The sequence below is a fragment of the Miniopterus schreibersii genome (genome assembly GCF_964146895.1).
Source record: "Miniopterus schreibersii genome assembly, chromosome: 8".
NCBI lineage: Eukaryota > Metazoa > Chordata > Mammalia > Chiroptera > Miniopteridae > Miniopterus > Miniopterus schreibersii.
Window position 1 is genome coordinate 83,240,090 of NC_138109.1, and position 21,949 is coordinate 83,262,038.

General features: G+C 56.2%; 1 protein-coding gene across 1 annotated transcript in view; it reads right to left on the reverse strand.

Annotated features, from left to right (window-relative positions):
- Window positions 1–4,123: 4,123 nt before the first annotated feature.
- SLC22A23 (solute carrier family 22 member 23) overlaps window positions 4,124–21,949 on the reverse strand; it is a 140,868-nt gene continuing 123,042 nt past the window's right edge. Inside the window, exons 6-10 of the mRNA XM_081145314.1 lie at window positions 19,487–19,589; window positions 17,337–17,569; window positions 15,763–15,795; window positions 14,461–14,584; window positions 4,124–4,537 (exon numbers count right to left, since the gene is read on the reverse strand). Of these exons, the coding sequence (XP_081001440.1) occupies window positions 4,162–4,537; window positions 14,461–14,584; window positions 15,763–15,795; window positions 17,337–17,569; window positions 19,487–19,589 (869 nt within the window). The 3' untranslated portion in view covers window positions 4,124–4,161. The remainder of the gene's footprint in view (window positions 4,538–14,460; window positions 14,585–15,762; window positions 15,796–17,336; window positions 17,570–19,486; window positions 19,590–21,949) is intronic.

Below are 21,949 nucleotides of genomic sequence, written 5' to 3' on the forward strand. Positions count from 1 at the left end.
ATACCATCAGATGAGGTAGGGAAGACATTCCAGAGGAAACTTGTTAATGGGCAACATTTTTATTTCTGTACATTTACATACAAATTTCCCCAAAGGTACAACAGATGCGACGTCATGCAGACATTTAGCTTTGAACGACAGTTCAGAACTGGATTGAGGCTTGTGCTATGAGTGAGCACCTCCAGAGTGAGCCCGGTGACATGTGCAGTAACGTGGTTCTGACTAGGAACCTCAGATGTTGGGGTGGCAGAAAGGACAGAGGGAAGTGTCCCCACTGGACAGAACACACTGTGTTGCTTTTCTAACACAATACAGCAAAGCCAGGCAGCCTTTTAAAGGAAGTGAAGCCTGGGCCTTCCCCAGCACGTGCGCGAGTGCGCCACCTAGAGGCTGGGCAGTGTGATGGTCACTTCATTTAATGGCACTTCAGTCATTTCTCGTTTGGCTCTAGGAAGTGGTATTGAGTGCAGTACTTCCTTTACGAGGTTTATTTTTGCTTCCTGTTTTGTTGCCAAAACAACTTACCAGCCCCTGTCCTCTAGTTGCAAGTAATTATACTCTTAGAAAACAAAACATTTGCCTTGGGTGCTAGTACTTCAGGTATGTGCTATGAGTTATGATTGACTTCTGGAAAAGAACAAATGAATAGCTGCCCAGCCCTGCCTCAGGTGTTCACATCTGTGCATAACTTTTATTGAAAGGGGGTCCCAGTTCCCTGACAGGATAGCAGGATGCAGGAGAGGCTGGTGGAGGAGAGGCTGCAGCACATCCCTGCAGGCGTCTCCCCAGGCAGAGGAGGAGGTGGACTTGAAACAGCAGGTGCCTGAGAACTGTTTCCCTACTGACCAGGAAGGAAACAGGACTGAGGAGTCCAAGCACAAACAACAGGTGCTAGGGAGCTGGTGGCTGCAGCCCCTTCCCATGCAGAGCAAGGCGGGACCCGAGGTGTCTGAGGCTCAGGCGGGCCCTGGCCGCCTTGCCCACGTGCTGTGGGATTTCATGGGGCTCAGCCCACAGGGAAGCTTTTCTGCTTTGGCTACATTTCATAAAGGTGTTTCTCAAGAGTGTCAGATATCCTTAAGCCAAGCCAGCAACAGAAGAGCTCAGCCTAATCCAGGGGCTGCCGGGAGGGGGGAGCTGTGGGAACTCTGCCCGGACGTCACCTGCTGATTATTGGCTAGATCTTGGTCCCGAGAGCCAGTCCTCACAGCTAAGCTGGGTGCCTCGAAGAGAGCTTCTAGGCACCCACGAGTTAGTCCTGATTGCTGAAAGGACAGTGCTGACTGTCTCCTTTGGGCCAGTGTTTTTACTGTCATTTAAGATGGAGATCAGAAACCTCGGAACGGGAGCCTGTAAGTGCTGTGCCTTTCCGCGCCTCCCTAGAGATTACCCGCAGCACTGTAAGCTTCAACAGGTTTTCAAGAAGGTCTCTGCCATCAGCGAGAGAATACGCACAAGTCCTCCAGAACAGTAAAGGGACTGAAAGGTGTGCTAGTGCTGGAGGATGGTGCAGATGTACACCTGGCCAGGTGCCGGCCCAGGACCTCACTGGCTCCTTCCCATCTTCCTCAACTGCCCAGGGACTTGGCCGCTGCATATGGCATGTCCTGGACTTTAATGGGTCTTGCTGCCAGGTGGCTTTGTAGCAAGTACTCTAAAAAAGGCAAAAGGTATTTCAACAAGTTTGGCACGCGGAGGCTGCATGTTTGTAAAGAAAGGCCTTTTTAAAGTAAGGTGGATGGGGGCTGACACTGAAACACAGAACAAAAGTGACTTAAGAGATGAGAGAAGGTGAGGATGAGTGGGGCTTGGAACAGGGAGACTGGCCAGGTGGCCTTCCTTCCTAGGCAGGGGCCCTTGGATGAGGCTGGAGACTCCAGACCCCATTTATTTGACAGAGAGAGTGCGGTTTACTCACTGGGATCACACACGCAAGTTTCACCTCACCATGTTTTATCAGGCCAACAGGTTCCTATTGATGTCCACCAGCTTTGGAGGGGAGTGGTGGTGGAGACAATAAGAAACAGGCCAGGTAGGAAGTGAGAAGGGGGGAAGGGAAGTTAAGTCGACCCCTTTTCAGGCCCTTTGAGTTCTAGCAACTGTCAGTTGGAGGTCACCTAATTCGCAGACCGGAGACTACGATTTCCGTGGGAAAACACAGGCCATGGCAAAGACATGTCACAAAGTGGGGGTGGACAAGTCTAGAAAGGACCCAGGCTGTCTAAAAAATCAGGTGCCTATGTTGTCTGCCTGTGCCAATGAGCTTGTTTCTCAGTGGCCCCCTGGGTGTCCCTGAGGAGACCCTCCAAGCTTCCTCTGAAACACCCCTCAGGTGGAGAAAGCCTGACATGAAAGGGAGGGGAAGTCTTCATTTCTGGGACAAATGGAGAACAGGGACAACCCTTAGCCACTGGGGGTGGGAGCTGAACTTGGGGGGGGTTTGAACTTTGGGAGTTATTGCTCCTCTCAATTGGCCTTAAAGAGGCAGGAGGTCAGTTGGACTAACCTGTGGGCATCCCACTCCCTGCCCTGAGCCCACCTCTGCTGGGAAGCGGCAGGAAGCAGGAAGCAGGCAAAGGCAGGCAGGAGGGGGACTGGCTCCCACAGGTTTGCCGTCTCTGCGTGAAGTCAGTGGGAGCTGACAGTCGCCCAAGCTGGTGATTGCTGCGTGGTGTGTGCCCCACGTGTGCGCCGGGGTATTTGGGAGAGCACCCGACCCTCTGCGGCTTTGCGTTAGGCCGCTAGTTCAGTTCTCATCCTGTTTTCAGTGCTGGAAAAGCTGTGGAAGAGGGAACCTTGCTGCCGGAGCCGAGCCTGAGAAGGAGTTTTAATGCTCAGGTGTCTCTGACCTCAGCACATCACTAGTCCTGCACTGAACAGGCAAACTCAGAAAACTGGCGACACTGCCATGAATTATTGAAGATTTGTGGTGAAATGTTGAAGCTTTTCCCCCAGTTTCCAGCATCCAGTACAAAGCCTGGAAGGAAAGACTAGGCTGGTTTTAATGATATTCGTGAGCTATTTCCCCGCCAAACATGGGCCAGAGCTCTGACCTTACAGACAACACCTGTACAGACCATCACAGGCTCTCCGGCAGACGCCTCGTCACCTGCATTTCTGGGAACTGCCCCGCTCGCGGAGGGTCTGGCACAGGCGGCGGCCCTGGGGGGTCCGGCCTCGGGGGTGGGCGCAGGGCCACCCACAGGGCGACGCTGCTGCGCTGGGGCCACTGGGTCCCTCTCTAAGGAGGTGGTTCTATTTCCGGATCAGTGAGAGGAAAGGGAATAAAGTGCTTCTCGTAAAAATGACCAAAATAAATACAAACATTTAATGGCAGAAAAGAAAGTCTTATTTCCAAAGAGTCTGCTTCCTCACACACGATCCTTAGATTTTGGAAAGACCCCACACCAGCGCAGGAACCGCGCTCCCGCAGCGTCGGGCCGTGTGCGCCACAGCCACGCGCGTCCGAGGGGGGGCGGGGGGGGAGCCCGCGCGGTGGGCGGCCCTGCGCGCAGCCCCCCGCCGAGCCCCCGCCGGCCCAGCCCCCGCTGGCCGCAGCCCCCCGCCGGCCGCCCCCATGGCTCAGGGCGGGCTGTGCGCCCCCCCCCGCCGGCCGAGCCCCCCCATGGCTCAGGGCGGGCTGTGCGCCCCCCCCCCGGCCGCCCCCAGGGCTCAGGGCGGGCTGTGCGCCCCCCCCGCCGGCCGAGCCCCCCCATGGCTCAGGGCGGGCTGTGCGCCCCCCCCGCCGGCCGAGCCCCCCCATGGCTCAGGGCGGGCTGTGCGCCCCCCCCCCGGCCGCCCCCAGGGCTCAGGGCGGGCTGTGCGCCCCCCCCCCGGCCGCCCCCAGGGCTCAGGGCGGGCTGTGCGCCCCCCCCGCCGGCCGAGCCCCCCCATGGCTCAGGGCGGGCTGTGCGCCCCCCCCGCCGGCCGAGCCCCCCCATGGCTCAGGGCGGGCTGTGCGCCCCCCCCCCGGCCGCCCCCAGGGCTCAGGGCGGGCTGTGCGCCCCCCCCCCGGCCGCCCCCAGGGCTCAGGGCGGGCTGTGCGCCCCCCCCGCCGGCCGAGCCCCCCCATGGCTCAGGGCGGGCTGTGCGCCCCCCCCGCCGGCCGCCCCCAGGGCTCAGGGCGGGCTGTGCGCCCCCCCCCCCGGCCGCCCCCAGGGCTCAGGGCAGGCTGTGCGCCGAGCGGCAGGCGCGCAGGCCGTTGGCCGTGGCGCCCTCGGGCGGCGCGTCCCCCGCGGCGGCGCCGTGCAGGCCCGAGTAGTCCTTGAGCTCGGCGTTGGTCAGCAGCAGCGGCTGCTCGGCCTTGCGGTGCGGCAGGAGCGGCTGCCGCGTGTAGTGCTCGCCGTTGGAGAGGCTCTCGGGCAGGCTCTGGTCGCGGCTCTCGGGCAGCAGCAGGATGCAGATGATGCAGATGAGCGTGCAGCAGGCGAAGATGATGTGGTGCAGGAAGTAGCCTTTCTGGTTGTGCAGCTCGATGATGGGCGCGGTGAGCATGCCGAAGCCCGCGCTGGCCAGCACCAGCCCCAGCCCGCCGCACCTGCGGGGCCCGCACCCGTTAGCGTCTGGCCACCGGCCGGCGCGGGGCAGGCCCCGTTCCCCACAGACCCGAGGCGGCCCCGCACTAGGGCATCCCCCACGTGGGACGTTCCACCCGCCTTCACCCGGGCCCCCCGTGCTTCACCTAGTATTTCCCCTCATGCATTCTGAAAGACAACTTTATACTATCACTATAAATGGAGAACAGGACCGCTTGCCATGACTAACAGGCATATGGTGGAAAGGAAAGTATTATTAAATTATGCTCATTAAATTATGGCTTGCTCTTCATTTAGGAAACTAGAGGGTGGGGGAAGACTGCCAGGGGTTAAAGACATACCCACACTAACACTTTCTCTTTTCCATAATCAGAGAGCTTAGAAGGGACCTTAGAAACTAATTTCCTCGCTGAGTTGATGTTATTTTTCGCCGTGTCCCAGGTATTTCCTGGAATCATTCTGCACACCACCAATGGGAATGTGCCCTCTCTGGGAAAGGCTGTGCCCACAGCCTGCACTGCTGGAGAAAGTCCTGCAGAGCCGAGCTCACACGGTACTGAACGAAGCCCAGGGGCTGCGCTGCCTGTCTCCACTCCTCTGCCACCCACCAGACGCTCCGGAGGCACTGGGATACGTGACATCGGAAAACACCACTGTACCTCTGAATAACATCTATTTGGACATAAAGGTATATTTTTGGGGAGAAGGTGTAATGTGGCCACCCAGAAAGCAGTGCAGTGCTGGCTGCAGTGGAGAGGACCATGGCGCCCAGGTGACCGGAGGAAATGGCCCCACCGTCCTACTGTGCCCTCACTGTACAGGCCGGACAGGGCTGGCCGGCCTCAGAGCTCTGGGGCCACAGGGAAGGGGCCAGGCGAGGAAGTCTCATCTCAAGGAAGGGGAAGTCCAGACGTTTGCTTCACCTCAGAGAGCAGACCTAGACCAGCAGGTGGAAGGTACAGGGATGTGGGCTTCAGTCGGTTTAGATAACTTCCAAATGGAGCTGCTCAAGAGTTAGGTGCCGCCCTTTAGTGACGTGGTTCTCATTCTCGGATGTGGGAGGGGAGCTCCTGGCTCCGGAGGATCTGTGATTCCCTCCGTTACACTGTAGGTGCCTCTAACTCACAAAAACACTGTCTTTCAAGGACACAGGATACAGGGTCAACATACAAAAGTCAACTGTGTGTCTACATGCTAGCAATCGACAAGTTGAAATTCAGAAAATTCCTTTCACAATAACATCAAAATAGTGAAATACTTAGAAATAAACAACAAAGGAAATGCAAGACTTGTGTGCGGAAAGCTATAAAATGTTGCTGAGAAAAATTTAAAAAAACTAAATGAAGAGATTCCATGTTCATGGATTGGAAGACTCAATATTGTTAAGATGGCAACTCTGTGAATTCATCCAACACAATCCCTATCAAATTCCAAGATGACTTTTATTTCTGCAGAAAAAAGTAAGCTGATCTCAAGATTTATATGGAAATGCAAAGGATTCAAAATAGCTAATACAACTTTGAAAAATAACAAAATCAAGGACTGACTTTTCCAGTTTCTAAACTTACTAGAGCTACAGTAGTTGAGGTAGTGGTGCTGGTGATTGATAGATTGAGGGGACAGAATTGACAGTTCAGAAATAAAGCCTTACGTTCATGGTTAACTGAATTTTGACAAAGGTAGATTCAGGGGGGGTCTTTTCAACAAGTGGTATTGGGACACCTGGATGTCCACATGCAAGTGAGTAAAGTTGGACCTTTGCTTTGCGTTGCACACAAGAAAAAAACACAAATGGGCGAGAGTCCTACACGTAAGGGCTGAAACTATACCACTTCTAGAAGAAAGGGGAAAACATATTTTTCTTTAGGTTAGGAAAAAGATTTCTTACACATGGCATCAAAAGCAGGGTACATGAGAGAAGAAAGTGGTCAATCGGACTTTATGAAAATTAAAGAGTTCTGCCCTCCAAAAGACACTCTTAAGAAAATGAAAAGATAGACCATCCACTAGGAGAAAATATTTACAAAGCGTATGTAATACAGGACTTGTATCCAGAACATAAAAAGAGCTCTCAGTAAGAAGAGAAGCCAGTGGGCCAAAGGTCTGAATAGACTCTTCTCCAGAGAAACCATAAAATATCGAGCGAGCGCCCAGGAAGGTGCACGTCATCAGTCATTGGAGGCCTGCGCCACAGCGGCAGAGATGCGATTTCAGGCTGCCTAGGATGGCTGCAATAAAAGAGACAGTAACAGAGAAACTAGGTCCCTCAGACTGCTGGTGGGAAAGGAAAATGGTGCAGCCACTGGAAGAGCTTGGCAGTTTCTTAAAAAGTTAAATATAAATTTTTATGATCCAGCAATTCCAGTCCTATGAAACAGGAGAACCTACGTCCACGCAAGAACTTATCTGCGGACGTTCACTGTAGCGTTATTCATAACGGCCAAAAACTGGACCGAATTCAAAGGTGTATCAGCTGGTGGCTGGAGAAACAAAGCCTGGTCTGTCCCACAGGGCGGGATATTTACGGTGAGGGAACGGGGTGAGCATCAGTAACGTCCCCTTGCTTGGCTGTGGCGAGACCGCACGAGGCCATTGCATTATACGCTAGACGTGGATAAATGTCATGGTCTGTTAATTATACCTCCGTAGAGTTAAGAAAACCCCAAAACTGCCCCCCTGTGGGCCTGGGGCCTCCTATTGATACCGATCCCCAAACGTCTGGTCTAGAAGGTGGCCGCCCGGGCCTCACCCTTTCCTCCTGAGAACCCAGGTCCAGCCCCCGGCTCCGGGCTGGGAGTTTCCGCGGGGCTGAGCCCGGGTTCCCTCCGCAGGCTTCTCGGCCGACTGTCCCCGGGAGGGAGGGGCCCTCTGGCCGGGGAGCCGGCTCAGCAGGGAGCCGGGGCTGAGGGGCACCTGGCGGGGCGGGCGGCGCCCCGGGCGGGCAGCTGGACCTAAGGGCCACCCTGCGTCGGACACACAGCCCCAGGGGAGACGGGACGGGGCCCAGCCTGGCGGGCGGCCTTCCTCAGGGAGCGGGCCCCAGAGCGCGACTGCGCGCCGGACGGGGCGGCCTCCAGCACGGGACGGGGCGGCCTCCATCCAGCGCGGGACGGGGCGGCCTCCATCCAGCGCGGGACGGGGCGGCCTCCATCCAGCGCGGGACGGGGCGGCCTCCACCCACCGCGGGACGGGACGGGGTGGCCTCCATCCATCACGGGACGGGGCGGCCTCCATCCAGCGCGGGACGGGGCGGCCTCCAGCACGGGACGGGGCGGCCTCCACCGCGGGACGGGACGGGGTGGCCTCCATCCAGCGCGGGACGGGGCGGCCTCCACCCACCGCGGGACGGGACGGGGTGGCCTCCATCCATCACGGGACGGGGCGGCCTCCATCCAGCGCGGGACGGGGCGGCCTCCATCCAGCGCGGGACGGGGCGGCCTCCACCCACCGCGGGACGGGGCGGCCTCCATCCAGCGCGGGACGGGACGGGGTGGCCTCCATCCATCGCGGGACGGGGCGGCCTCCACCCAGCGCGGGCCGGGGCGGCCTCCACCCAGCGCGGGCCGGGGCGGCCTCCATCCAGCGCGGGCCGGGGCGGCCTCCATCCAGCGCGGGCCGGGGCGGCCTCCATCCAGCGCGGGCCGGGGCGGCCTCCATCCAGCGCGGGCCGGGGCGGCCTCCATCCAGCGCGGGCCGGGGCGGCCTCCATCCAGCGCGGGACGGGGCGGCCTCCATCCAGCGCGGGACGGGGCGGCCTCCATCCAGCGCGGGACGGGGCGGCCTCCACCGCGGGACGGGGCGGCCTCCGCCGCCTCCCGCCACAGCAGGAGAATAAAGGCGCTGCTCTGCCCCCCGAGACGGCGGGCGCCCCAGGAGCTCGGCCGCGCGCCCGCAGGTGCGGGGCTCGTTCCCGGTCGGGGCGCGCACCGGTCGTGGGTTCAATTCCCAGTCGAGGCGCCTCCTGGAGGCCGCCCATCGGTGTTTCTCTCTGAAGATCAGTAGAAACACTCGGGTGAAGGTTAAAAAAAAAATTAAAAGAAATAGGAGCCCAAAGCCTCCAGGGCAGCGTGAGCACCCAAAGGCCGCAGGGGCGCGGGCCGGTGCCCGCCCGCAGGCAGTCACTCCCGCCGCCGGCGTCCCCCGTGGGACCGCGTCCCGGCACCTAGGCGCCCAAAGGCGGGGTGTCCCGTGGCCGGGCGGCGAAGGCCGGCGCCCGCAGCTCGCGAGCCAGCAAGGAGGGAGGCCCTCAGCCCGGCCCGGGGACCGAGTGCCGCCCGAGCAGTGCGCGCGTCCCCCAGTTCACATGGCCTCCCAACCCCAGCGCGACGGTATTAGGAGGGGCTTCGGGAGGTGACTGGGTCATGAGGGTGGATCCCTCCCGACAGGATTAGGGCCCTTACAGAAGGGCCCCCAGAGGCCTCTCTCCACCTGCCACCAGGTAAGGACGCGCAAGGACGGCGGCGAACCGGAGGCAGGCCCTCGCCACACACCAAATCCGCTGACACTCTGACCTTGGACCTCCCAGCCTCTGGACTGTGAGAAATAACCTTCTGCTGTTTCCACACCACCCAGCCAGTCTATGGTATCCTGTGCCTGCGGCCTGAATGGACTGCGACGCCTTCTAATTACTGAATGAACTTAGAGGTGGATCCAGCCGGCTGTGGCCTGGGGGAGACCCTGGAGCTGAGGGCCCAGCCAGGCCACTGGACTGCTACCCACGGAAACCCTGAGACAGTAAGCAAAGGGTGTTTGAAGCCACTATGTTTTGGGATAATTTGTTACGCAGCAAAGATAACCGATAATCACTATCACTGAGTGAGAGAATTCCCTGGCCTCGACAGCCGGTCTCCGCACCCAGGCTGGGATGTGTCCTCGGGACCGTCTGTGCATTAGAAAGCCCTCGACCAGCGGAGAGACTGAAAGTGCTAGAGGGATAGTCACAGCACTGCTACTGAGCCATCAAGGGACACAAATGAGGAACAGCAGTATTTTGGGGAGTGTCCCCCAGATACTAACCCCTTCCCAGGCAGAGGGTCCCGGACAACCTTTTAAAGACACTGAACCTGCTCAGCCAGTGTGGCTCAGTGGTTGAGTGTCCACCCATGAACCTGGAGGTTACAGTTCAATTCCTGGTCAGGGCACAGACCCGGGTTTCAGGCTCGATCCCCAGTAGGGGGCATGCAGGAGGCAGCCGATCCATGACTCTCTCATCACTGATGTTTCTTTCTCTTCCTCTCTCTAAATTCAATAAAAACATATTAAAAAAATAAAGACACTGAACCTTTCTGTTGGTATTGGTTCATCTGCTTACCATCCTCATTTATGAACCCTTCACAGTCAAGGAGTATTTCCTAGAACATCAACTGACACACACTGTTTATGCTTAATAAATGTTGGATGTTTGTGGATTATACTGGCTTCCTAGGTAGGGAGGTCAGCTCACCCAAATGAACAGGGCAGGTTAAATACAGATGACCACTGGACCGAGCAATGTGGTTGGTTCCATCTGTAAGATGACGGATATGAACTCCTAAAGCAGCCACTGAGTCTTTTTGATCATTCTGGTCACTTCGGGGAGCCACAGGACATTGCAAGTGACATACTGGACACTAGAGAAAACGGAAGTGTTTCCTTGGAGCCTTTGATACCAATAAGACATCATTTTCCTTGAAACCTCCTGGGTTTCCACCTGACCTTGTTGCTAAGAGTGAATGCCACTGACAAACAGCTCAGCGCATAAAGACCACGCGTGGGCTGATGCGCAGGAAGGCAGAGTGCACGAGGAAGGCCGAGCACGGATGCACGCTGAAGGAGCAGAGCTCAGCACCAGGCAGAAGTCTCCCCTCATCCTGCCAAACCGACTCCATCACACTAGTACACTGTGTAATTAGTCATGTCCAATGAAACGAAATATATTTGGTTTTTGGTAGGATTAGGTGGATCATTAAAAAATTACCTATATACACATATACTGTATACACATGCACATGTATGTACACGTGTATATAATGTGCAATATGTCTATATATTTTTTCTCTATTTTCTGTTTGGTTTTCCATCAAAGATACCTTAAAATTATTCAGTAAGATTAAAAAATATTTTGGCAGAATTTGGTATGTCATTTTTGGCATTGTGTTTTCTTTTTGAAATTTCAGTTTAGAGAACGGGATCATTACATGCTTGGTTTTAAGGCCATAGTTTCCCTTCCCACACATGGTTGGCGCACCTTCCCGCTCTCCTCTGGGTTGTCACTAGAGGGCAGCACATGCCCGTATTCAATAGAGAGCCAGCCCCTCCGTTTACAGGGTAAGCGCTGTGCTTGAGGCGCACAGGTCTTTCCAGGGGATTCTGTATGTCACCAGCAACACTACCTAAACTGCTCTAAGGACGGAAAGACCCATACACAGGGAGACTTACCGGAAGCAGTAAATGAATTAAGAGTTCCAGAATCTCCAAATCATTCTGTTAAACGTGAATCCCAGAGACACCTCCTATTTTCACGCCCTCTTTGGTGTTACTTAGCTTATCATTACCAGGCTTCCACGAAGTCAAGGATGAGCTCATATTTGTGTCACTTTTACAGAAATAAATATAACTGCCCAAAATACTGAGGACTAATAATATCAATTTTCTTTTTTAAAGAGTATTGACAGCTATACATGTTCAGTAATTATAAACAGTTGGACTATAGAGAAAGCCCCAAAGAATAAGTATTACTATCATGACTATTATCATTAGCACACAGGTCAAAGGGGAAAAATGGATTCTGAGCTCAGCACCAATGCAGAGGCGCACAAGCTTTGCCCATGTGTTGAGTAACTGTCCAGATCAACTTTCATTGGCGAGGCCGGACCCTTTACCTATATTCACTGCTCCCCCAGCGCCACCAGCCACAGGTCATTCCACGTTAGGGCCCAGAGGTGGACGCTGGCTGAAGGCTGTGCCCAGGCCGAGCAGGGACAAGTAGCTTCTGGGGTGACACTCTGCCCACGCCATTCCTCCCTGTGCCAAGGACCCAGATCTAGGCTCGGGCATCCTCTGCACTCTGGTTGTCCCAGGTCCTGCCGTTTGACTTCTAATGTGCATGCCTGTCTCCTTGGCTTCTGATCACCCACTGAGCATTTGTTATAAATGTTGTGTATATATTTTAAGACACACATTTTAAAAGAAGTTAACCAGACTCCAGGTTGTCACATTACACAGAGGCTATCTTTATCCCAGGCTCCTGAGGCAACTTTAGAGCCCAGACCTCAAGGTCTGGGGTCTAGTCCTGAGGTGGGGGCGGCAGGGAGGGCCCAGTCAGGGTGAAGGTGTCAGATATGGCAAGGTTGGGGAAAAGCTCCTAGAAGGAGGTGGTGGGGCGGCTTGAGGGGAGCAGAGCAGGAGACACCAGGAGGCAGCGATGGACTCGGACAGAGCAGGGGATCCACAGCCAGCTCAGCGTGGAGGCCGTGGGGACCATGGGGAAACAGGGAGCCTGCCGCCCTCGCCAGCACCTGCCTCCTCTCCCCGGCCCTCTGCAAGGGGACCGGAGACAGCGCGGTCTGTGGGCTCCGGCCTGCAGCTGCCGGTGGACATTGCCTAGAAAGGATGAGCTGCCACAAAAAGCCACTGCTTCCGGATCAGCCAAGACCCCGGCCACTTCTGCCTGAGCCAAAGGGGAGAAAGTGCCGCAGACACGGGTCCTTCCAAAGCCTCCTGCGTCTCCGAACTAAAAAGCCTGGAAAGGGACTTGGGAAGGAACCTGGGAAGAACCGGCTGCCACGCTAATGCCCAGGCGGGAGGGAGGCAGCTCTGAAGCCAGACTGGGAAGTTTGGTGGGATCTCAGGGACCAGGATGAACTGATTAATCGGCACTGGCCTGTCACTGTCCTTCTTGGACAACGGAATTCTGCATGTTTTGTGCAGAAAGGTGCCTATCTTTGCATTTGCCAACAGTCAGTCCTGGCAGCTGAACCTGCACTGTCCTTCTTCAGATGTTTTCAATACAGTGCTGTAGAAAAAGGCTAGTTTTGTACTAAGAAAAATGCAGCTTCCAGGCCACAGGCCGCCTATCCTGGCTTACCCTGGATTTAACTGCATGCAGGGGGCAGGGATAAGAAAGCCACTTGGGTCCTGGGGGCCCGTGGGAACTGTCCCTGGGTGTGTGTATAAGAGGACAGCCCTCTGAAGGAAAGGGAGCCAAGGGGGGTGGGGGGTGGTGTCACAGTAACACCAGGAAGCCTTCCATCCTGGCCAGGGGACTGGACCCCCTTTGGGCTGAATTCTCTTTAATTTTCTGCAGGGGCAAAAACATCACCAAGGGCCACGGTTTTTCTAGTTTGTCATCTTGGCGAGCTCAGTCTGACAACGTATCTGTTGAATTTCTATCTCCAGATCATCTTTCCAGGTTTGCCTCACATTTCCTTCAGCTTGGCTTCTTAAGCAAAACCTCATGGTGAACAGTGAAGTTTACCCACTACTACAGTGGAGGGGCCCAGGGAAGTATCCACAACTACGCAGAGGCCGAGAGGCCAGCAGAAAGCTGACTCTTGCTGTCCTGAGAACCCTCTCTCTGGAGTCTCGTAAAGGGAGGAACTGTACCAGGTAGAGAAGTCAAGGGGCTGCTGTCTGCCTCAGGTGTCCTGCAGCTTCCAACACCACATACAAGAAGCTTAGGCCCAGCTCTTCGCTTTGCTAAGGAGAGGGTTGGACAGGATGAATTACGTGGCATTTAATTGCTCTCTTCTTAAATATACGATTCCTTGGCAATTTATCCCCAGGTACGAAGCAGCCTTCGGGCTTGGCACACACAGTAAAACCCAGAAGGGTGAATCAGAATGAGGTCATGTGGAAATTCTGTTGTCAGCATGACTCCTGGGATGTGGGAAGGAGAGTCCATGGACCTACCTGCCTCCTCCCGGAGTCCTTCCCAGTACCCTGGGGCCAAAACAATGAGTCTGCACAAATCCCCTGCAGCTCTATTGGCCTCCACTAGTTCCCCGTGTGGGAAAGTGTGGCTGGAAAGGGTGTCGTCACGCTGACCTCTGGGCTTTATCTCCCGGTGAATAACTACCCACATTCACAGTTTATATTTGAAAAGAGCATGCGCTGGAAATGCTAATGATATTCCCATATGAAGTTCAAAGTAAACCAAGATGAGCTCTTTCACAGTCACACACAGTCATTGCCAGGAAAACCTATGACTTTGCAGTGCAGTGGTGCCCTTTTAAATAAAGGCAAACCCTTTGGTTATGCCATGAACCCAGTAACATCAGACGGTGTGTATCACCCACCCCGCCCCACACACTACCCAGGGATCGCCCCGGGAACGACCAAACCTCCCTCCACAAATCAAACAAAATGAGCTGAGCACAGGGACACCACCCTCAGGAAACGATGAAATGACCTCAGCTCCGCCAGGGCTGCGCTTGTCCGGCTCACTCGGCCACTGCCTGGCACGTCCCCGGGCCTGCACTAGGTGCTGCGTCAGTCACTCAGTGACGCAGCTTGCTGGGCTTTCTCTCTCTGAGGCCTGTCTCTGGACTAGTGACATCAACTTCTCAGGCCAGTAAAAATGAAGGCCTACTTTACTTCCCTTTTTCGTTTTGAAATAGGTTTTTTCACTGGGGTCTCAGAGGAGCTGGTGCCATTTGGTTTCAGTTGATGTACGGGTGTCAGTTACCTGATGATTTCTCTCCCTTTCTAGTCATTGCCATGTTTCCTGTACCCTGGAAAGTTCCCTGCTCCCTGTTCCTCTGACTACTGCCTGGCAGAGCCAGGGTCCGGGTGCAGCCCCGTCCTGACGCTCACAGGCGCAGCACAGGAGTCCCAGCTGCCCAAGGCCAGGGCAGGCCAAAGCTAGTGGTTAGTTCACCGGAGCCGTGCTGAGCGGCAGCCTCCCAGGTCCCGGAACACGTGCTGCAGGGGGTCTCCCGGGACTCACCGTATCACCGTGGGGGTGACCTCCGCACAGAAGAACACACTGAGGCTCCCCACCGCGTGGGAGGCAAACATGCCCACGATGGAGAACGCGATGGAGAACTTGTCCTTGACGCTGTCGCTCATACCTGAAGGACATCAGAGGGGGCGGTGAGGGGGCGTGGGAGGGAGGGAAAGGGTGCTAGTAAGGCCAGGGTGGGAGCAGGGGGAGAGGGCGGGAGGGCTGGGGAACATGCGAAGGGTCTTCCCTCCGCCCCACTGTCCAGCTGAGGGGCCGCAGGGCGCTCGGTCCTCTGCAGACGGAGGAGTACCCAGAGGCAGAGGCCAGACCCTCTGGGCAGTAGACTCCGCTAGGGTCCTGCAGATCCCTGTGGGTCCTGAGTGCTGAGCACACATGGCTGCTGGACTCCTTAGGCCCCGAGCCGGCCTGGCAGGAAGGCAGGCTGGTGGTCTCAGGGGCTATAGCAACGTCTATCCTGCCCAGCCCTCCATGTGGCTCCAGAGAAAGGTTCCTGCCCTCAGAGAGCCCCGCTATTCAGGCCTCACCCAGTCCAATACCAGGACAGGGTATCTCAGGCTTGATTCAGGGGAACAAAAACTCAACCCAAACAGAGAATTTTGGGGCCTGGAGGGAAAGGGCTCCACCACACCAAGCATCTTGCGAATGGCACCAGAGTCTGACCTCACAGCAGGGTGGCATCTAGCGAGGAGCAGTAGCGTGTCACTGGGGCTCAGACATTTGGAGCACAGCTCGGTTCCCCGCAAGGCTGCATGGGCCCTCAGGGCTCTCACTGTGGAGGCCCCAGTGGCCCGGGCTCTGGTCAGGCCAGCACGAGTGACCAGCAGCCCTGGGTGCAGGGCGATGGCTCTGCTGTCCCCCGGTGGAGAGCAGCGGGCTTGCGTGGTTCATTCACAAGGGGCGGCAGCCTTCCCTGGCAGCTCGGACAGCCAGGCCTCCCGCCTCTAGGCTTCCTGGTCTCGCCCAGGCACTGTCCCTAAGGCACACTGCATCTCTGCGTGGGTGGCAGCTGAGGGCCTGTGCTGGCTGCCGGTGCGGGTGCCAGGGGAAGGCAAGGGCGTGCGTGCAGGCTGGCCAAGCAGGAGAGTGAGCAGTTTTCTAGAGGCAGAGTGTAAAGAAGACAGACGTATGCTTATAGTGTCCAACCTACGGCCAAGTTCAGCTGCAACTCTTGGAGGGTGAGGGAGGAGAGACAGGAGAGGGAGAGCACAGGTGTGAGTGTCTGGGAAACCACTGTTGGGGCGCAGTACAGAGGTGCGGGCGCGCAGGCACAGGGTCGGGGCTCACCTGAGTCCGGGTGCTGGCTGTATTTCCCGATCACTGGGCCGCAGAGGTGCCGGTGCCACACGGAGGAGGGAAAAGGGGGAAAAGAGGGAAAGAGCATGTGAGGTGGGAAGTGACCCCTGTGTTTCCATGTGGCTGGTCTGCCGCGAGCACCCTGCCAGGTCTGGGGCCAGGGCCAGAGACATGGAGAGGAGCTGTGGGGACAGCCCCAGGGCACTGGAGTTAGCGCTCAACTAAACAGAGCTGTGTGCGGAAGGGCTGGCTACAGCCCACTGGCCTCCGCTCCTGGGGAGGAAACAGCTCTTCAGGACTGAGACTCGGCGCAGCTCCCGACCTCAAGCGCAGGCGTTAATCTCACTGTGTCTGAATATTTGCAGCTGGCTGTGCTCAGCGAGCCTCAGCCTGGGGCCGACCGGCCGCCGGGCCGCGTTTATGCCGCTCGCTCTGATCCTCGCACCACCGTCCTTTGCAGGATGCTCCAGCGGGGAAAGAGCGCCCTGGCGCCCCGGGGCTGCCGCTCCTACACCTCCCCGGGAGCGTCCACTCACAGAGGCCCCCAGGGGGAAGCTGGGTGGCCTCACCAGGGACAGGATGGTCGGGAGACACAGACGCACTTATCCGGTCCCGTCAGTCACAGCTGCAACAGAGACCAGCCCCCAGAGAGATGCAGGCTGCGTGAGGCCCTGCCAGGAGAAACTCGGCTCCTGAGGTTGGAACCAGCTTTTCCATGATCCAGTTTGTGCACGAGGCTGAGGAGGTCGTGAGGCTTTTCCTTCGCCTTCCGTTCTGGACCCTGAGCGGAAGGGTCCGTTCAGCCACGTCACGCACACCTGAAACACCAGAGGCTCTGACCTATGGTGCACTGGATAGTCCCCGGGCCCAGACCCCCCTGGGGCTGCTTTCCTCACGGCATGTGTCCCCGCAGCGCCCGAGCCGTCCCGAGAGGACCATGCCCGGGTGAGAGGAGGGCTCAGTGGCCCCGCTCACACAGGTCTCACCCTGGGGCAGGTCAGAGAGACGCCTGCGGCTCTTTCCACACATGGAGGGGGTGTTTGCTCAGAGCTGTTCTGAGCTTGCCTGCTTATAGCTGGAGGGGCTGCATGGGTTCCCTAGCTCTCCTTTAAATTATTTTAAACATTTACTGAGAAATTCTTTGGCCCAAAGACAACCTGAAGAACTTGGGAACGTCTACTGAAAGGCAGTGTCCCGATGCAAAAGTGTCAACATTTATTTCTCCTTAATTTCACAGTAAAACTTAAACAAGTCCTCAGTTCTTCTTGGTCATGTGATGTGTCCCAGAGAGACAATCTGGCCACTAGTGCAGCCGGGTCCATCACCGTCAGTCAGGAGGCTCTGAGTGGGAGCCCAGAGTTGGGTGGGGGAGGGGAGGAAAGCCTTTCACATTTCAAATAGAGCTGTCCCTGCCAAACCAGCTCTGCAAGCTGTTGAGTTTGGAATACCAGGCCACTGAAAACCATTCCCAAGTCCACCCTGGCCCTTTCAAATACCCTTTGTGTACACCGGCCCCCTCCACCCTTCCCACCCCACAGCCATCCCGCTCCCCTGGCCCCACTCACAGTTGAGGAGCCCGAGCTGCAGGAGGGAGGCCAGGGCAGTGAGGATCATGAAGAGCAGCAACCCTCCCCGGCGCCCCAGGAACCTGACCACCACGCACATGGCCAGGCAGGAGGCCAGGGCGATGCTGGCCATGGTGTAGTAGTCAGCGTAGAAGTTATCCAGCAGTGGCACCTTCACCTCATGGCCCATCATGCTCCTGGCGAAGCAGTGGTGGATTCCGTACCCTGTCAGCCTGTGGGAGACACCGAGAGGCTGTGGGCGGGTGTGCGGGGACACCAGGGACAACGCCACACCCTCGGAGGTCACTGTCCACCAACCAGGAAACGTATAATCGGCTCCGTATGTAATCCAATGCCTGCCATTGCAGGAGAGCCACACCGATGGAAGACTCCAGGGGAGGGGCTCTCACTGGGCACACATCCACTCCCAGCCCCCATCTCAGGAGACTGTGAGCATAAAAGCAGCGGGACCTCCTGTTCAGACAGCAACTTCCACGGGAACCCAGCATGTGTGCAGAGTGCTCCCAGGTGTCAGCTCCTTCAGTTCCACGTTGGCGCCACAGGAGCCACTGCCAGACCCACTGCACAGAAGGACACATGGGCTGGGGGTCCTCCACTGGCACAGGTTATGCAGCTGGTGAGTGACAACCTCAGAGACACACTGCCTGTCTGTGTCTGCCTCTTCCTTCAGCGCTCGGGATCCTGGGGGCTTAGAAATCTGTCCAGAGAACTATCTATTCAGCTCATTCTGCCTACTTGTCAAAGGCACCCTGAAGAGGCCAGTAGGAATGGTCTTGGGACTTCATCTCAATTCTTAAGTTACCTGTTTCCCTCCACTGCCCTGGGTCAGGCCTCTAACTGCCCCATAGGATCACAGAAACCTGCTGGAAATGAGTGTCCCGGCTGCTGCAGACAGATGTCCGCCCTGGGAACAGGGATAAATATGCATCTCTGCACACCCAGGATGCTACAGCAGGGTCCACGATGCGCAGGCTGTTCCCAGGGCTCTGAAGGCCCTTTGGATGTGGTAAAATGCCTGCACCTGAGGGGCCCCCCTGCTGTCTGCACTCAGCATCCGAGCTAACACGCCCCTTCTCCTCCCACTCCCTGTGCTCTCCCATCACCCGGAGGATGCACCAGCCAAGGGCAGCAGGCCCCACCCCTGCAGCAGGAGGCCACCAGCGCCAAACACACGCCAAACACATGGGCATCCATGTGGGAAACACTCGGTAGAGGGCCCGGCTCCCTGTGCCATCCTTTTGTCATCTAGCAACTGAGCTTCAGTCCACCTCTGGGTCCCAAATGCCTGCTTCTCCTTCCCGGCTTACCAAGGGCACAGGAAAGTCTCCACCCTTTTGTTGGGGTGGAGAGGAAGTCCTCTGACCACAAAGAGAGACAGACACCCCCAGCAAAAATCACCAAACTGTCACCTTGTCTTCGTCACATTTTGTATTTTTTCCATAATACAACTTGGAGAAGTCGCTCCATTCTTAATGGTCCTACTGGTCTAGCCAGCATCTGCCCAAGACTGGACAGCAGGGTGGTGGCTGTGCCAGTGCCAACTCTGGGCCTGGAGGCTAAGGCCTGAGGTCTTGGGCCCTGATCAGCCAGGTGGACATAGCTGGTTATCCCTGTGCCTGGGCCTTGGTCTCCAGTCTGTAGGACAGGGTGTAAGTAAGACCTGAGCTCTCCCATAGCTTTGCTAGTAGCACCTTTTGTATACTTCCTCAAATTTAATCAGGAACCCCAATATCGAGTACTGATTAAATGGAGCCACTTTGATGGAAACCGCCATGGGGAGCCGAAGGACCAGCCTGGCCTACTCTCTGACGCACGTCTGTGTGGACCAGCCAGGGCCCCTGCCTGGGCAGCAAGAAGGGTAACAAGCCGGGCCTGCTGGCTGGGGTGGCCAGCAGGGGCTCTAGCTGCCCGTGGCTAGGGGTGGGGTCCATATCCTCCAGCAGTTGTAACCTTCCAACCACTGTCAGGAAGCTCTGACAGGCTTATCAGACCTAGCTGGGGCCCCTTAGCAAAGAGTGGAGCCAGGGCAGGCCAGAGGGCCCGGCTGGGCTATAGGCCAAAGTCCAGCTGGGGAGGAGAGTTTCCAGCCCCTCCCTGCCTGGGCCTCAGGTGTGTCCCCCGTGACTCACGAGTTCACACACAGGACCACGATGTTTTTCCACAGGTTTCGGGTTCCCACCATCTTCACGATGCAGACCTTCCTGGGCCTCCGGGGCAGCTCCTTCTCCAGCTCTGCGGGGAGAGAGCGCATGACTTTTCGCGAGACCCAGGCAGGCAGCCCCCAAAACAGCCCCGTGTCCTAAATGCAGGCATCGTGAACAGGGGGAATGCTTCAGGTTTTCCCCCCCTTTAAGCCAGAGGACAGAACCTGCTGTCGGGATAGCAAGTGTGTTCACAGACTCTACTGTGGCAGTGCAGACTCCCCGCGCTGGGTGTGGGGGAGCGTGCACACGGCCAGCACACAGCCTCCCCCAGAAGCCTCTCCCGGGCCCAGGCAGGGCACACACAGGGCCAGCGCAGGCTCTCCCTCCGGCCAAGCGCAGGGCTGTCTGGTGGTGTTCCAGGTCACTGAGCACTAATGAGGCTCTGGCCATCTGAGAACAGTGGCTCCTCATGAGCCTGATCTGTGCGGCCGCCCGCTGCCAGAGGCTGGGAAGCACCGGACACGATCCTTAACTCGGGGCGGAACGCACGGTGGCGCTGCGGCTGCTTCGGACACTGCCCGCAAGTGCACACACCTTCGAGAGAGAAATAAATGCAGGGATGGTGTGCTTGTCTGTGCACATACAAGCATACACAATCCACACGTGTGCATGCTTTAGTTAACGGTTAAAGCCTCTGGGGGTTGGACAAGACAGATGACGCTTTGGCTGAAAGTGATGAGACCAACGACAGTTATGAGAGTTTCCTGTGATGAGTCTGGAACCGCGTTCTGCAGACTGATGGCTCCCAGGGCCACAGGAGCCGGTTAGTGAGTTTGTTGAGGTGCTGGTGTTGACTTAGCAATTTAACAGGGTAGATCAAAACAGACAATGTCTGGACCTCCAGGATCTCCCCACACCTATGTGTGCAGAAAACCACACATCCAGCCTCTGGGGCCCTCCCTGCCCTCCTAGCCCAGCCTGTCCTTGGGGAATCTCTCTCTACTCGGGAGATAAAAAGAAGACCTAATCAGCCTGGTGGGTGGCCAGTGCCCTTTAAGGTGGCTAAGGCCATGGAAAAAAGGAAAGACAAAAACTGCCATGGACCAGAGGGGACTGGGGAGGTAGGATGAGCGAGTGCCACCAGGGTGGGACCCTGGAGCAGGAAAGGCCATAACAGGAAGAATGGTGACATCAGATAAAGGCTGGAGTCTGGTTAACTGTAGTGTCCCATGGCAGTTCCTCAGTTGTGACAACTGTACCATGGTGATATCAGTCAGGGGTATTCAGAAATTCTGTACTATCTTTGCAACTTTTCTGTAAACCTCAAGTCATACCAAAATAAGTCCACTAAATTTTTTAAACAGCAGTGGGGGTGGGAAGGTCTTCATCTCCCGAGGAAGCCTTCGGTGCTCAGACGAAGAGGATGGCTTCAGCGGCCCGGAGTGGCAGCTCCCTGGGGGCCGGCTCTAAGGAGTGCGCCCTCCATGCCCTTACCCCCTGCCCCCGCCTTACTTCTCTCCCTTTTTTTTTTTTTTTTAATCCTCACCTGAGAATATTTTTTCCATTTCTTTTCAGAGAGAGGGAAGGGAGGGAAGGGGAGAGAGAGATGTCCATGTGAGAGAGACATATCGATTGGTTGCCTCCCACAGGTGTCCTGATCAGGGCCAGGGATTGAACCTGCAAAGGAGGCACGTGCCTTTGGCTGGAATCGAACCCAGGACCTTTCTCTCTGCAGGCCGGTGCGCTAACCACTGAGCCAAACCGGCCAGGGCCTCACTTCTCACCTTTTCTACCTCCTTCCTGCCATCCAATGAAGGAGGGCCACAAGCCTCATTAGTTACAGTCTGAAGGAAAATGGGTTGCTTCAGCATAAGGATTTAGGAGTTTTTAATTTACATATATATTTTGGATGAGTGTCACTAGCTGGGGCATGGAAAGGAGAAGGAAAAACCTTTCCTATGGATGAGGGATACCATGCCTCAGAGTTTCCAAAACCTTCCTATATTTAGGTGCAAAGATTGAGGTCTGTGCACAAGCCAGATCTCTGTTGAGGTCTTCCTGACTTTAATGTTCCCCTTTGTAAAAACAGATTAATTTGATTTACAAACATACTTTCCCTATGGTTAAAAAATCTCTAAAACTTTTAAGAGTATAGAAATATTACGGTTAACAGATCACGTTGGATCCAATCATCTGAGTTTCTTCACTTTTGTAAAATTTACCAGGAATCAACTATAATAGCTCCACTTTCTCACCATGAAAATCTTAAAAGAAGAAAACTTTAATGTCTCTTAGCATGTTTATATAACTTTAAAGGCTGTGGGTTGTTTTTTTAACGAGGCCCAAACTTAACTACTAACACATTATTACGTATGAAGTAGACGTTGCTAAAGAAGCTGTAGCAATTGTAATTGTGACCCGACTTTTATTTTTTTATAGCATTAAACT